Source organism: Myxocyprinus asiaticus, chromosome 26 (assembly GCF_019703515.2).
Source record: "Myxocyprinus asiaticus isolate MX2 ecotype Aquarium Trade chromosome 26, UBuf_Myxa_2, whole genome shotgun sequence".
Taxonomy (NCBI): Eukaryota; Metazoa; Chordata; class Actinopteri; order Cypriniformes; family Catostomidae; genus Myxocyprinus; species Myxocyprinus asiaticus.
The window spans coordinates 40,110,682-40,127,978 of NC_059369.1; the positions used below are offsets into that span (position 1 = coordinate 40,110,682).

At 37.6% G+C, this 17,297-nt stretch overlaps 1 protein-coding gene across 3 annotated transcripts in view; it reads right to left on the reverse strand.

The window, feature by feature from the left end:
- Nucleotides 1–7,015: 7,015 nt before the first annotated feature.
- LOC127416908 (F-BAR and double SH3 domains protein 2-like) overlaps nucleotides 7,016–17,297 on the reverse strand; it is a 125,244-nt gene continuing 114,962 nt past the window's right edge. For 2 of the 3 annotated variants that reach the window (XM_051656504.1, XM_051656506.1), the window contains 6 exons: nucleotides 14,969–15,052; nucleotides 14,497–14,674; nucleotides 12,616–12,836; nucleotides 10,032–10,200; nucleotides 9,827–9,918; nucleotides 7,016–9,491 (listed from right to left, as the gene is read on the reverse strand). In XM_051656504.1, coding sequence (XP_051512464.1) covers nucleotides 9,210–9,491; nucleotides 9,827–9,918; nucleotides 10,032–10,200; nucleotides 12,616–12,836; nucleotides 14,497–14,674; nucleotides 14,969–15,052 — 1,026 coding nt within the window. In that variant the 3' untranslated portion in view covers nucleotides 7,016–9,209. The remainder of the gene's footprint in view (nucleotides 9,492–9,826; nucleotides 9,919–10,031; nucleotides 10,201–12,615; nucleotides 12,837–14,496; nucleotides 14,675–14,968; nucleotides 15,053–17,297) is intronic. The other variant, XM_051656505.1, reaches the window with a different exon arrangement.

Consider the following 17,297-nt stretch of genomic DNA (forward strand, 5'->3'; position numbering starts at 1 on the left):
CTCTTCCTAATTTATCTTTAATCTGTTTGAGACATTTGAATTGTAGATGTTTATTTACCAATATAATGACTCCCTTGCTCTTACTCGAGCCAGCACTAAAGAAAACATGCTCACCCCATATCTTCCCAAATTCTTCAGCTTCCTGCGGGGAGAGATGTGTTTCTTGAAGAAACACTATATCATATTTCTTACGTTTATGAAAAGTAATAACCTTCCTTCTTTTTATGGGGTGCCCCAACCCATTCACATTCCATGTGGAGAGAGACAATCCGGTCATATTAACATTTGACATATTGATATAATAAAAAAAAAATAAACTGTGTGTCAAAAACAAAATTATATAGACCACATTCCCCATTACTGAAACAATCAACCCCCGAACAAAACAAACAGAAAAAAGAAAAACGTGCGCATTAACCCTGCGCACGACAGCGCCAACCGGTGACAGTCCCTCTAAACTCAAAAGGTCCATGAACGCCCACGAGTCCCCACGACAACTTTGCCATCTGATTGCTCAATTTAATTACATAACAGAAAATACTTTGTGAAATAAACCCAGTCAATAGGAAGAATGAACACAAAGGACATGTAGATTAATTCACAGAACTGTCTCAAAGGTGTGATCTTCCACAAAACAAATTTCAGCTGATATAAAACCGTTCAGATTCCTCGGACAGACAAACGAATGTTCAGTGAGCCAGCTGTTATGCGTTCAGCGGATGACGTAATCATTCCAATGTCCCGTAAAAAAAACTCAACAAGACAAACTACAGCCAGCAGGAGGAGTAAGCACGAAGAACGAACAGATTAATCCACAGCTGTTTCAAAGGAGTGTTATTCAATAGAACAAGCTCCAGCCGCTAGGCGGAACCAATACAAAAAGAAACAAAACCAGCATCCCGGTTCCCTGGATGGTCGAGTCAATTCACTCGGAAGCCGCATAAACGTATATACCATGACTTCAACTTTATAAAAGACATCCTTTGTGTGAGCATGTAGATATTTTGCGGTCATCCATAGTGTCCATTCTCAATCTGTCCAGGAACTTAAATGCAAAATTTTCTTTAAGGAAAGTGTTATTCACAAAACAAGAGTAAGTACAGCAAGTCAGGCCCACTCACATGAGAAACATCCAATGGTTTACTCAGACATTGATTCAATAAAAGACATTGCCAGATTTGGACATGTAAATACTTTGCGACCGACCTTCGTTTCTATTCTCAGTTTTGCTGGAAACATCAGAGCAAATGAGATCTTTTTCTGATGTAAGAGTTTCTTACATTCCTTGAACCGATCGTGTTTCTCTCTTGTCGAAATCGCAAAGTCCGGGAACAAGAAAATATTATGGTTCTTCCAAGAAAGCTTCCCTTTACTCCTCGCCTGGCGCAACACAAGATCTTTATCGGATGATCTCAGAAATCTGGCCAGAATCGATCTGGGCCTATCTCCCTCAGCAGATCTGTGAGCTGGCACTCTGTGAGCTCGCTCGATTTCCAACTTGTGGCCTGTTATGTCGAGCAGACTCGGGAAAAACTCGTCTAGGAATTTCACCATATCTCTGCCCTCCTCATGCTCAGGAATTCCAACAATTCGAACGTTATTCCTGCGGTTTCTATTCTCAAGATCTTCAAGCTTTTCAAGGAGATGTTCCAAATCAACTTTGGTCGCGGGCGGATTAGTGGTTAATTCCCTCTCCGAAGATTCCAGAAAATCGATTCGTTTTTCAACATCAGTCACTCTTGTACCTAACTCAGAGAATTTTATTTCCATTGCTGTAATCGATCGACGTATTACAGCGAGATCCTCCAAGTCAGCAAGAATCTTCGTCAACATCACCGACATGTTGGACAACTGACGCTGGATTCCTTCTCCCGCTGTGCCATCCAAATCGAGTCCCCGGTCTGTAGGCCTGTCGGGGCTTTCATCCTGAATACGTAAGTGTCTTTTAATGTCTCCAGAGCCCGAGGATTTTGACTTCTTTGCCATGTTTTGCAACAAAGGGCAAATGTGTAACTGGGTGTATCAAAATTCACCAGATTATAACATGAAAATAATCGAAAATTCAGCAAAGTGTGCAGAGCTCGTCGCTCACATGTCTGCTCCTTGCATGGCGTCACGTGACCTGGCTTTTCTACTACATGGCTTTTGATACACAGCTCTACCTGTCGTTCCAGCCTGATGACCCAACTGTCTCAGCTCGTATCTCTGCCTTGGCCTGGATGAAGGAATGACATGTTCAGCTCAACCTTGCCAAGACAGAACTCCTCGTGATCCCAGCCAACCCATCTGTTGACCACAACCTCACTATTTATCTTGGTTCAACTACACTAACACCAGCCAAAACAGTCCAGAACCTGGAAGTGGTGGTAGATGACCAGCTTAATTTCACTGCACACCTCTCATCAACTGCCCGGTCTTGCAGATTCACGCTTTACAACATCAGGAAAATCAGACCTTTCCTGTCTGAATATACTACCCAGCTCCTGGTTCGAGCTCTGGTCATTTCAAGACTGGACTACTGCAATGCTCTGTTGACTGGCCTTCCAGCTAACACAATTAAGCCACTGCAGATGGTTCAGAATGCAGCAGCGCGTCTGGTCTTCAATCGGCCTAAAAGGGCTCATGTCACCCCACTCTTGATTTCACTCCACTGGCTACCTGTTGCTGTCCACATCAAATTCAAGGCTTTGACTCTGGCTTTAAGGACAGCCAATGGAACTGCACCCTCTTCAATTCACTTCTTTAGGTCTATGCTCCAACTCGCTCTCTGCGGTCTATGAACGAGCGACACCTGGTGGTCCCATCACAAAGAGGCTCAAAGTCTATTTCACGATTGTTCACTTTCTCTGCTCCTCTGTGGTGGAATGAACTTTCAACCTCCACATGATCTGCTGCTACCTTCTCAACATTCAAGAACCAGCTGAAAACACATCTGTTCCACGAGCACTTAACCAACCCACACTAATTGCACTTAATGTAAAAAAAAAAAAAATAAAAAAAATCCTTGTCTGTCTTTCTTCTGTGCTAGCATCTTTACTGCTCCAGCCACTGTGAGAACTTGGCAGTCCTATACTGCAGATGTTGTTAAACTTTGTATGACAAATTGCTTGCTATGTGTCTCATTTGTAAGTCTCTTAGGATAAAAGCGTCTGCTAAATGACTAAATGTAAATGAGTAAATGAGAATTTTCATTTTTGGGTGAACTATCCCTTTAAATTAAAGAGGGGTAAAGAAGACATTAAAAACTTTTTAATAATTTAATAATAGTTTATCTAACATATCCAATAGTTTCCGCTCCAAAGAACATGGTGTTTGTTCTTTAAAAAATTAATGAAGCACCAATTTGAAAGATATCTGGTTTAAAAAGTGGTAAAGTGTATGAAAAACAACAAAGCCGAGGCAATTTCCCCAATTTTTATTTAACATTTGTACACAATAAATACAAATAATTTTACAGCTAATAATATGCAGAAAGAATATTTTTTCACCTGCTCGCTTATATTGTCACTGCAGCAACAGTCAGTTGTTGTTATGCCATCTGTTTTTCTAGCAGCTCAGAATCACCTTCAAATTTTAAGAAATGCAAATAAAACAAAAAAAAAAAATTCAAAATAAAACAACTAGAATATACAGCTAATACTAATTGAATAAGCTCCAGACAGTTGAAACTGGCCAAGAAAACTGGAAGCGCAATAAAAAACAAAACAAAAATACCCCAAATTTGTGTTTGTTTAATAGGTGAGGACAGTTTTTGACACTATGGGCTTCAACCTCTTACCATAAACTTAAAAACAAGTTTGATAACATTTATAAGATCTCAATGAGATCAACAAGAAAATTGTGACAGAGGAAAATAGAAACAAAGGGAAGATATTCAAACATCTTCCACTTTGAAAAAAAAAAAAAAGGCTACCAAACAAACATTTTTCATATTCCCATTTGTACTGACCCTGTTCTTGTTTAACAGAACTATGGTACCATTTCACAAAATAAATCTTTTTTTCCCCTTTCTACTGTCTATATTATGGAATCAACATAACTCTTTCAAACTTTATGGGAAAACTACAATCACACTCACAAGATTAATAACACAACTCTGGGCAGCTTTAGCATTGAAAAGAGGCAGCTGGGATAGAAAGACAAAGAAATAATAACAATAAAATAAAGCGCTCAAAGCACTGTAAATTCCAAAAAAGTGCTTGGACACATCAAAATATGTACGAAAATACTGTGGAAAATAGTGAATAATATAAACAACATGTATATGTAAATAAAAGGCATTCACAATTTCCACAATTAAAAGAAGTTTTTCCAGAAACGAAAATTCTGTCATTATTTACTCACCCTAATGTTGCACACCTTTTGTGTTCCTCATAAAAAAAAAAAAAAGAGAGTAATATGGGTTCCGAATGACATGAGGGTGAGTAAATGATGACAGAAATGTTCATATTTAGGAGTACTTTTCTTTTAAGATGAAATGCCACATTGAAAATATGGATGTTTTAATGCATGAAATGTTTGACTTTTGCACCTATTCAATTGCAAATTAGACAAAAAGAAATTCCATAAAACGTAGCTGCCCCTTGTACAAAGGAAAAGCACTTAGGACACTGTAATAAGATTGCTTTCATCTGTAATAACTACAACAAAACATCTCCATATCAGTCTTTTGGGCCACCTGTGTGGCTTTCTGTGCTTATTGGAGGGAATCTATACCATCATATCTGAAGAAGATTCATAGCAATCTTAAATACTGCTATGACACTCAATAAAAGAAAACTAAACATTTCCATTCAGTCCCGTACAGTGCCGACACAATGAGAATAAAAAATATATTATGCTGGAGAAGCACTTTAACTGATATCTGTATATTAATCGGTATACTTCAAAGATTATGTTCAGCTCGAACACACACAAACATACCGTCAATGCAGAGACAAACGTCACCGGATAATCGCTAGCTGACGCTTAGAGACATCAAGACATCTGTATGTTCTTTTGAAGACTAAATATTAGTAATACATACAAACACTGAGCTTTATAATGAAAAGCTGAGAAAAAGAATATAGTTGTGTAGTAAGTACTTATTTTCAGATCAACACAAAAACAAAAGAGCAATATTCTGATGGAAAAAACAGTGAAGGAACCAGCCTTTCCTCTTTTTCTCCTTTTCCCTCTCTTCTTTCTTGATTTCCTCTACTTCCCTCTTTCCTTATATGCTTTTATGTACAATTCCCTTTCTCCTAGAAAATGTTTTGTATTATCAGAACATTTCTATGATGACAGTAATGTACTGTGCTACACTGCAAAAAAAAAAAAAAAAAAAAATATCACATAATTAGTATTTCTAGTAAAATATCTTAATATTCTAGAACAAATTTTTTACTTGAGAAACAAAATTATGTATGATATGAAACCAATTTAGAGAAAATGTATAAGAACATATCCTTATTTTTTCTTACCCCACTGGTCATTTTCTCTTCTTGTTTTAAGCATAAACCTCCCCAAATTATGTTAGATTTATTCTTAAAACAAGGAAAAAATAATCTGCCAATGGGGTAATAAAAATAAACGTAAATTAAGACTTACGAATAAAAATACTTTTAATAATCATTTTATTGGCCATTTTGCTTCTAAAGTAAAATTATGTTTTAAGGTGACCCCTTGTGTATGACAATAAAGCCTGCTGCATTTCCCCACAATTCCTAGTATTGCATGTTCTGCTCTTCAAAAGCCTGCTGAAGAGCCTTTTGGGTCAGCCCATCTCAAGTGGTCCAATAATTGTGAAGTTAGTCACTTGACCATTTTTAATTTTCAATTAGTTTTTTGGAGTGATTACCTCTATGTATTGGTATTGCAAAACCACCAGTTTTTTATTTTTATTTGACTGTTTAACCACGACGGCCATCTTTGTGTCATGGCACATGACACATTTTGGTTTTACAGCTGTTTAGGGAAACCTCAATATCTTGGCTCAGGATGGTCCTAGCTCCTTGGAACAAAAACTGATCTCTAGAGCTCATTACAAGGTACATGTACATATATAAACATTTTGCACATTCTTGTTCCTTAGACTTAGAACTTAAGTCCTAATGTAATGCTCAAGATTGCTCAAAGTTCCACTTTTAGTGTCAATTTATAATAGGAAGGGTTGAGTCTAAGTCTTAATTTTTTTTAGGGGGTACCTAGGTAAGTATAGTGTGCATGCAGAACATTTCAAGTTTGACAATTCACTTATGGGGCAAGAAAGTGCAATTTCGGGTTGAATATCTCTGGTGGGGGACCAGGTAGGAACCTGAAATTTTTACAGAAATAAGTAGCATTCTGCTGGGTTGGAGCTAAACTCTGCAGATTTGAAGAACCCTGTGATAGATCATGCTTCACTGTTGCCAGTATCAAAAGTAGTAACATTTTAGACCACATTGACAAGCAAAAGCTATTGTATGTCAATCATAAACATAATTACTGTAAAATACTTTTCATTTTTTTATTTTATTTGTTATGCTTATATTACATCTGTTCATTTCAAATGCATGAATAAAGTTGGCTTTTCCCCAGATTTCTACTAGCCCTAGCTCTGTAACCAGTGGAAACTCAAACTCAAATTTCAGGTTCCTATCTGGTCCCCTACCAGAGATATTCAACCTGAAAGTGAGGGGAATTTAAAAAAATTGCACTTTCTCATCCCCATAAATAAATGAGAGAAGTCTCAAACAAGAAATGTTCTGCATGCACACTATACTTACCTAGGTACCCCCTAAAAAAAAAACGAAGACTGAGACTCAACCCTTCCTATTATAAATTGACCCTAAAAGTGGAACTTTGAGCAATCTTGAGCATTACATTAGGACTTAAGTTCTAAATCTAAGGAACAAGAATGTGCAATTTTTTTTTATATGTATATGTACCTTGTAATGAGCTCTAGAGATCAGTTTTTGTTCCGAGGAGCTAGGACCATCCTGAGCCGAGATACTGAGGTTTCCCTAAACAGCTGTAAACAAATTTGTCATATGCCATGACACAAAGATGGCCGTCGTGGTTAAACAGAGTCAAATAAAAAAACTGGTGGTTTTGGAATACCAATACATAGAGGTAATCACTCAAAAACAATGTGGAAAATTCAAAGTGGTCAAGCAACCTGTATTGGACCTCTTGAGATGGACTGACCCTTTTTCAAACCAACAGCATCTTTTCAATCCTTGTATTTGTCTCCTTTCCGTATTTCAGATGCACACTCACACAGCTCCCTTGACTTTGTTAAAATGAAGTGGCATTGAGTGGATTTATGAAGTCTGAAGTTGTAGGTCTACTGTTCTCTTTGTACAATGAAGTAATTACAAATACAAGGATTAGAGTTTGGCATGAAAGCGGTTTAAGGCACCAAACAGTCTCTGACGCCAAAAGAGGTGTTTGTTATTAGGAAAAGGCGTGGTGATGCCGTCGAGATGCTTTTCTCTGCCCCTCAGGGATGTAAGCATGCTCAAGGAGTGGGTTAACAAAAGTCCCGCCCCAGTTAGAGGTCAGATGGGGTTTGTTCTCCATCCAATAGTGCGGCGCTCTACACCAGCGTGATTTCCACCTCTTCTGTTTTCTCCACTTGTCTGCGAGGGTGTTGTTTTGGTGGAGGTGGGGCAGCCCGGACCTTAAGACACAGAAATGAGAGTTTAATACCAGTTATAATTGTTATTATAGGGGTTAATGTCATGGACACACGACCAGTTAAAATTTCACCCTAAAATATATATTTAAAAAAATGAAGACTATATTTAGGCCATTGAGAATTCTTGCAATGTGGATTTTTATGACAATTAATCTCATTATCGTAATGCATCTGTACACATTCTCAAGGATGAGTGATTCCCAATGGTGATTCCCATTACTGTAATACATATTACTCAATTGTCATTAAAATAATGTCAAAATGCAAAACATTTTAATTTTTAGAATTAATTTTTATTTTATTTTATTATTGTTATCTTTTGATTTTGGGGTTCAAAATGACCCAGACATGCTTTGACATATTCACCTATTGTATATACTAATCTATAAAACTCTCACTTTCATTAACATATAAAAAAACAATTATATTATATTAAAATCAGGGCTGTCAACCAATAAAAAATCTGAATAACATGATGTGCTGATTAATTAATCAAATTAATCACAATGAATCACATATCGATATTTACTGAGAAAGGCCTCCAAATAAAAATAATAAAAATAATTAAATGATTATGAATATAATAAATAAAATTCAGATGATTCAAATATATTTCTTAATATATATATATATATATATATATATATATTATTGTGGCAGCAGACAAGTTAAGCATTTCTACAATAAAAAAGTGTTCAAAACATTGTTTGTTTTATTTCCATGAGAATAGTAGTAGTATGCGCACATCCAAACATTAAGGCAGGTGCAAAATCAAAAAAGGAGAAAATTCATAAAACAAGGAGAGAACGGCATTCTGCTATAGATGCTCCCTTGTAGTTTAATAGAAAAAACAACGTTTTCGTCCACTTGGGTCTTCACTGTTGTGTGTGAAAATCTCAGGAGATCAGCAGTTACAAAAATACTCAAACCAGCCCATCTGGCACCAACAATCATGCGATGGTCCAAATCACTGAGATCACATTTTTTCCCCATTCTGATGGTTGATGTGAACATTAACTGAAGCTCCTGACCCGTATCTGCATGATTTTATGCACTGCACTGCTGCCACACGATTGGCTGATTAGATAATCGCATGGATGATTGTTGGTGCCAGACGGGCTGGTTTGAGTATTTCTGTAACTGCTGATCTCCTGGGATTTTCACACACAACAGTCTCTAGAATTTAACGCCTTGTTGATGAGAGAGGTCAACAGAGAATGGCCGGACTGATTTGAACAAAGTCTACAGTAACTCAGATAACCGCTCTGTACAACTGTGGTGAGAAGAATATAATCTCAGAATGCTATTCTGAGATGCGGGTTGGCGCTGTTTTCGCGCCACGAGGGGGACCAACACAATATTAGGCAGCTGGTTTTAATGTTGTGGCTGATCGGTGCATAGCGGTGTGCCATTCTCTCCTTGTTTTATGAATTGTTTTATTTCCATATCATTAAACATAACCCTTTTATTTGGCCTACTTCCATCTGAGCTATTTTTAATTGTTGGTCTATGTCCTCACTTGTCAGATGGATGATTTTGGAACATCTCACTAGTTTACAGTGTCTCTAATCATAAGTGCTGTGTTTGTAGAATGCTGTGTAAAATTAAATGTAGTTTGAAATGCTGAAAAACCCGTCCAGAAATCCCTGCATTCTGTTGTGCTCCGTTCAGCTGTCTTTGAGCGCAAAAGCGCATCTGAGAAAAGCAGAGTTGCCTGTTGCTCTCGTTGGTTTGACAGGGAGCACTGCCTGTACAGCTGGAGCTGACTGCCCCTTTCTGTCACATCAAGGTGGTACATCAAGCTTGAATTGCTCCATTGGTAGGAACATTCCTATTTACGAAATGATGTACGAATCGAGGGCATGATTAATTGCGTATTTTCCTGAACACGTTAAATCAACAGCCCTAATTAAAGCATAACCATTTATTTCTCTGGATTTTAAAACTTTACTGAGCAACATATGTCTCCAGTGTATTTCAGAAAAATATTTAGAATTACACATTTCTTGTCTTAAATAGAGTTGAAGAAATTCCAATATTGTACAAATTAGAGGTTTAAAAATGTAGGATTTACTAGAAAATATTGTCTATGAGACATTAGAGCAGGATGATTATAAAACAGACACACAAACAGCCAAAACTTGATTTTCGCTATAGTTCACATACAGGTCTGAGTTTCCCAAGGCCAGATCCGTCTGGAGTGAGTCTCAGTGGCTGAGAGAATCCTGGGCTCTCTGGACTTAAGCTGGAATTGTGATCTAAACCAAATGTAAAACAAATGCAAATTTAGTAGACAAGAACAAATAGCTATATATAATATAAAGACAAAGATCAACATGACGATCTGAGTAGTTGGCGACTCCTGTCTTACTATGAATGGCAGGTTTCTGTGGGAGGGGCAATTTATGTTCTCCGTTTACAGACGGCGAGCGGGGCAGAGAGGGTGCAGTGCTGGTCTCTGGGCTATATGGACTGCAGGGCGGCTGATCGTACAGTGGCAATGGAGGAAGTGATGAATGAAGCCTTTGGCATGGGGACACCTGAGGAGGAAGACACAGATTAACCTGATTATACTCAAGAGAACATTTCACCTGACTGGATGTGTATTTGTATTGTATGTAAAACCAGATAAATGGATTGCACTCAATGTTTTTCCATTAGTGGATGGACGGAAGGATGGATCAAATGGAACGAACAAATGAACGATAGATAGACAGATATATAGACAGACAGAAAGACAGACTGAGAGATAGATAGACAGACAGATAAAATGATAGATAGACAGATAGAATGATAGACAGACAGACAGACAGAAAGACAGATAGAACGACAGATAGACAGATGGAATGAGAGAAAGACAGAATGATAGATAGACAGAACGATATAGATAGACAGACAGACAGATAGAATGATAGACAGATAGTAAGAACAACAGACAGACAGACAGACAGAATGAGAGATAGATAGATGATAGATAGAAAGAACGATAGCTAGACAGAGATAGAATGACTGAGACAGGCAGATTGAATGATAGATAGACAGAACGATAGACAGATAGATAGACAGACAGAAAGACAGATAATGATAGACAGACAGACAGATATACAGACAGACAGAAAGAACGACAGACAGACAGAGATATACAGATAGATAGAAAGACAGATAGAATGATAGACACAGACAGATAAAAAGAGACAGACAGACAGATATACAGATAGACAGAAAGACAGATAGAATGACAGACAGACAGAGATATACAGATAGACAGACAGACAGACAGATAGTATGATAGACAGACAGATAGAATGATACAGAATGAGAGATAGACAGACAGACAGAAAGACAGATAGAACGATAGATAGACAGATGGAATGATAGAAAGATAGAATGATAGATAGTCAGATAGAATGATATAGACAAACAGATAGAATGATAGACAGACAGTAAGAACAACAGACAGACAGACAGACAGACAGAATGAGAGATAGATAAATGAGACAGATAGATAGACAGACAGAAAGACAGATAGACAGACAGACAGATAGATATACAGACTGATAGATAGATAGACAGACAGACAGAACGACAGAGAGTGAGATTTACCGATAGACAGAAAGACAGACAGAATGAGAGATAGATAGATGATAGACAAATAGATAGACAGAAAGACAGATAGACAGATAAAAAGAGAGACAGACAGATATACAGATATACAGATAGATAGACAGAATGATAGACAGATAGATAGACAGACAGAAAGACAGATAATGATAGACAGACAGACAGATAAAAGAGAGACAGACAGATATACAGACAGATAGATAGACAGACAGAAAGAACGACAGACAGACAGAGATATACAGATAGATAGACAGAAAGACAGATAGAATGATAGACTCACAGACAGATAAAAAGAGACAGACAGACAGATATATAGACAGACAGACAGATAGAATGACAGAGACAGAGATATACAGATAGATAGACAGACAGAAAGACAGATAGAATGAGACAGACAGACAGATAGAATGATACAGAATGAGAGATAGACAGACAGACAGAAAGACAGATAGAATGATAGACAGACAGATGGAATGATAGAAAGATAGAATGATAGATAGTCAGATAGAATGATAAAGACAGACAGACAGATAGAATGATAGACAGACAGTAAGAACAACAGACAGACAGACAGACAGAATGAGAGATAGATAGATGAGACAGACAGATAAAAAGAGAGACAGACAGATATACAGACTGATAGATAGACAGACAGACAGACAGAACGACAGACAGAGAGTGAGATTTACCGATAGACAGAAGATCAGACAGAATGAGAGATAGATAGATGATAGACAGATAGACAGACAGAAAGACAGATAAAAAGAGAGACAGACAGATATACAGACAGACAGACAGAACGACAGACAGACAGAGAGATATACAGATAGACAGAAAGACAGATAGAACGACAGACAAACAGAGATATACAGATAGATCGGCAGGCAGACAGACAGATAAAAAGAGACAGACAGACAGACAGATATACAGACAGACAGAGAGATATACAGATAGATAGACAGAAAGACAGATAGAACGATAGACAGACAGACAGATACATTTATTGTAATTGTAGGCAATACAACAGAAGGAAACTATATTTTTTTCTATATAATGTCCAGCTAAATTAAAATATATGTTTTCTGCATTGAAGTACCACTTAATAATGACTGTATTTATGTGATCAGCTGAAAAAAGATGACACTAAATGTTTTTTAATCAGGCATTACAAACGGATACTCACTGGGGTTCAAGGAGGATTGTATTTTGCACGACATCAGATAACATGTTAATTACAGGAAGGAAGCACCAATCACAGCCTCAAACCAACTCAGAGAGACAGGACACAGGGTCTGAACATGTTAACTGGTCAGAGTGAGTGCTGCTTGTCTTACTTGTGCATCTGGTCCCCAGTGAGCATCGCCGTTTTCTAAAGCCGTCAGATCCTCCACCAGCACGGATGGAAAGACGCCCACTCGCCCATTAAACTCGCCCTCCCAGAAGCCGTCATCCTCCTGATTGTCCTTGTTGAGGATCCGAATGATGGCGCCTTCAGGGAAAGACAACTCATCGTCTGTCTGACCCTCATAGTCGTACATGGCCTTTACAAAACTCACTGAGAGAGACAAAAACAGACAACAAAGAAAAGAGAAAGAATGGAAAGGAAAGTTGGTATTAATTGGTGGGAAGATAGTTAACTTCTTTGAGGTGTTGCTCCAAATGTATAGAAGACATTTCAAAGGCAGAAACTTACAATAAAGCACTGTGGTAGTATAATGATGGTAACAGATATTCACTCAAATATCATGATATATACACAGTATTTCAAGGTACCACAAAGAAGACCAGGGTAATAAACCATGTTAAATGTCCAAAAAACATATTATTACCATACAGGGTTGCCAACCCTTTGGACCAATTCATTTTTTATGACTGTTCCATTTCCATTTCCAAGCTTCCATTTATCCATTTCTGGATAACCATTTTTAAAAATACCTTTTATCGAATCGCATTCACAAAGAGTAACATTTTAGAGCTAAGCATAGCTAGTAAAATGTATGTCCATTATAGAAATTCCTGTGACTTTTAAAGAGCACCTATTATGGTTTTTCAAATATTACCTTTCATGTAGTGTGTTATATAGCTGTTTGTGATTGTAAAAAAGTCTGCAAAGTTTCAAAAATCAAAGTGCACGACAAATGGAGTTATTGACTCCCAAAAGAAAGAACCGATTCTGAACACCAGAAACAAGGCGTTAGTAATTCCAGACTTACTTCCTTTACTAACCTACATAATTTAGTAACAAAAAACCCACCTCTGGTCTTCATTGGCTGCTCGTGAACAGCTTTGACCCGCCCTCAAACACTACACTAAGCGGTAGACCAATCACAACAGACTGAAACATCTGACCAATCAGAGCAGAGTAGGCTCTCTGAAAGGAGGAGCTTAGAATGAATCCTTTAGAATGGATCATTGAACGAGTCGTTTTTGACACTGGGAAAAAAGGTAATGCTGCAATTTAAATTATGAGCAAATTAAAGTGTTTTTTGACCTTGGATGCAAGTAAATCTATTGTATGAGACCTTTAAAACAAAATTAGCCACATTTAAAAACCATAATAGGTGCTCTTTAAATATTTGATTAATTTCCAGTTATTGGAAATAACAGTTTAATATATTTTCCAGATATTTTCATGACCATACGTAGCCTGACTATGGTAAAATGTCTAAAATACCATGTGTTACCATGCAGGATTCCGACACCTTTTGACCAATGAATTTCCATGTCTTTCCCAGTTGGTTTGTGATTACTGGCAAAGGAAAATAATTTTACAAAGAGTGATGATGAAATGTTTTAGATTAGTAGCATAACTAGAAAAAAAGATCTATTTACTACAGGAGTTGAAGTGCTGTTTAATTATGACTGCACTTTCTTGATCAGCAATAACGCAATTTTTTTTTTTTTTAATCAGGCATTACAAACAGCTACTCCTAATGTTTTTCTTAGGTGCAGATTTGATTAATTTCCATGACTTTTCCAGGCTTTGAAATGTTTAAATTACCTGATATTTTCAGGTCATCAATGAAAATGGGAAGAAAGTACCATGGTAATACATGTTTTATGTCCAAAAAACCATGGCAATACAAAGTTCCACAGGAAGTCAGAATTAACATTTGGGCATCTACTTTGCGACTGATTACACAAGACCACACATAATCACAACACAAACCATCATCATACACTCATCTGTGTGTGTATGTGTGTTTGACACTCACTGCTGCTGTCTCCGTTGAAGCTGCCTGAGGCCAGCTCAGGCTCGGTGGAGTTACTAGACGTGTGTGAGCGTGAGTCGAGCGCAGCGAGAGACTGGAGCATGCTCAGTACGCTGTTAGAGGTGGGAAACTGCAGGTATTTCTCGGGAACGTAGCCCACCTGACCGGACTTATTCCGCGCCTGGATTAACACATGACAAAAATAGCAATCATTACTTAAGAGCAGGCCCAAACAGAATCTACAGACTTTGATCACATTTTCAGCACTGATTTTAGGGGGAAAATGTGCATAATTAAACATGATAAAAAGTGCTAAACAGAGCTGAGAGTGCTTTACTTTTATTGGTAGCTAGAAGCATAATCAATTTCAAGTGTGATTATGGGTTTGTATTCAAAACACAAAAATCCAGTTCTAAACATCTTATAAAGCCAAGGCTGGAAAATGCTCGCTAGCTTGTTTGTTTGTTTGGTTTACCTTAACCCAGTCCTCCATGTCCCCATCTTCTATAACCTCCAACATCTCGTGCTCATCGATTGTTAGTTCATCTGGCTGAGAGGCCTTAGAGTGATAGAGAGAGAGAGATAAGTTGCGTCTGAATTCGTATACTGTCAAAGTAGAAGATTTGATGTAGAACATACATCTCGGCTGTTATTAAAGTACGTTCTTTAGGTTTGCGGGTGTGCAGTACAAATACATTCCAGGATATACTTCATCTGGGAATGTTTCCATTGTGCTGTGACCCGAATGTATGACTTAGTAACACTGAAAATAATTTACTCTGGTTTGGTTAAACAAATACATCTTAACAACAAGGAACAATGTTCTTAGAACATATACAGGTGTGTTCAAAAGTTTGCATACTCTGGCAGAAATTGTGACATTTTGGCATTGATTTTGAAAATATGACTGATCATGCAAAACAAAACTGTCTTTTATTTAAGGATAGTGATCATATGAAGCCATTTATTATCACATAGCTGTTTGGCTCCTTTAAATCATAATGGTAACAGAAATCACCCAAATGGCCCTGATCAAAAGTTTACATACCCTTCAATGTTTGGCCTTGTTACAGACACACAAGGTGACACACACAGGTTTAAATGACAATTAAAGGTTAATTTCCCACACCTGTGGCTTTTTAAATTGCAGTTAGTGTCTGTGTATAAATAGTCAATGAGTTTGTTAGGCTCTCACGTGGATGCACTGAGCCTTGGGGAGCAGAAAAGAACTGTCAAAAGACCTGCGTAACAAGGTAATGGAACTTTATAAAGATGGAAAAGGATATAAAAAGATATCCAAAGCCTTGAAAATGCCAGTCAGTACTGTTCAATCACTTATTAAGAAGTGGAAAATTCGGGGATCTCTTGATACCAAGCCAACGTCAGGTAGACCAAGAAAGATTTCAGCCACAACTGCCAGAAGAATTGTTCGGGATACAAAGAAAAACCCACAAGTAACCTCAGGAGAAATACAGGCTGCTCTGGAAAAAGACGGTGTGGTTGTTTCAAGGAGCACAATACTTGTTGACCCCTCTCCAAACATAGCGCTTATGGTTGTGACCATAAAGCTCTATTTTGGTCTCATCACTCCAAATTACAGTGTGCCAGAAGCTGTGAGGCATGTCAAGGTGTTGTCGGGCATATTGTAACCGGGCTTTTTTTGTGGCACTGGCTTCTTCTGGCAACTCGACCATGCAGCTCATTTTCATTCAAGTATCGTCGTAATGTGCTCCTTGAAACAACCACACTGTCTTTTTCCAGAGCAGCCTGTATTTCTCCTGAGGTTACCTGTGGGTTTTTCTTTGTATCCCAAAAAATTCTTCTGGCAGTTGTGGCTGAAATCTTTCTTGGTCTACCTGACCTTGGCATGGTATCAAGAGATCCCTGAATTTTCCACTTCTTAATAAGTGATTGAACAGTACTGACTGGCATTTTCAAGGCTTTGGATATCTTTTTATATCCTTTTCCATTTTTATAAAGTTCCATTACCTTGTTACGCAGATCTTATATATATATATATATATATATATATAGCACAAACTGTTAAAAAGAGCCTCTGAATTGCAGTTCATCACCGTTTTTCCTTTTAATGCTTAAAGGGATAGTTCACACAAAAATAAAAATTCTCTCATCATTTACTCACCCTCAAGTCATCCCAGATGTGTATGACTTTCTTTGTTCTTCAGAACACAAATATAGACTTTTTGAATAGTATTTCAGCTCTGTATGTCCATACAATACGAATGAATGGTGACCAAAACTTAAGCTCCAAAAAGCACATAAGGCAGCATAAAAGTATTCCCAAAAATTTTGAGTGGTTTAATCCATGTCTTCTGTAACAATCTAATTGATTCTGGGTGAGAACAGACCAAAATATAACTCCTTTTTCACTGTACATCTTGACATTGCAGTCTCTAGCTACCATCAAGATTTCAAGCTTGATTACACTTTCTAGTGCTTGACACATGCACAGAGCACTAGATGGTGCTAGGAAGAGTAATCGAGCTTGAAATCGTGGAGTCTGCTAATGTTAATATTTATAATGTAAAATGAGTAATAGTTTGGTCTGTTCACACCCAAAACCGTTTGGATCGCTTCAGAAGACATTAAGTCACTGGAGTCTTATGGATTACTTTTATGCTGCCTTTTATGTGCTTTTTGGAGTTTCACATTTTGGTCACCATTCTCTTGCATTGTATGGACCTACAGAGCTGAGATATTCTCCTAAAAATCTTCGTTTGTGCTCTGCAGAAAAAAAAAATTCACACACCTGGGATGGTATGAGGGTGAGTAAATGATGAGAG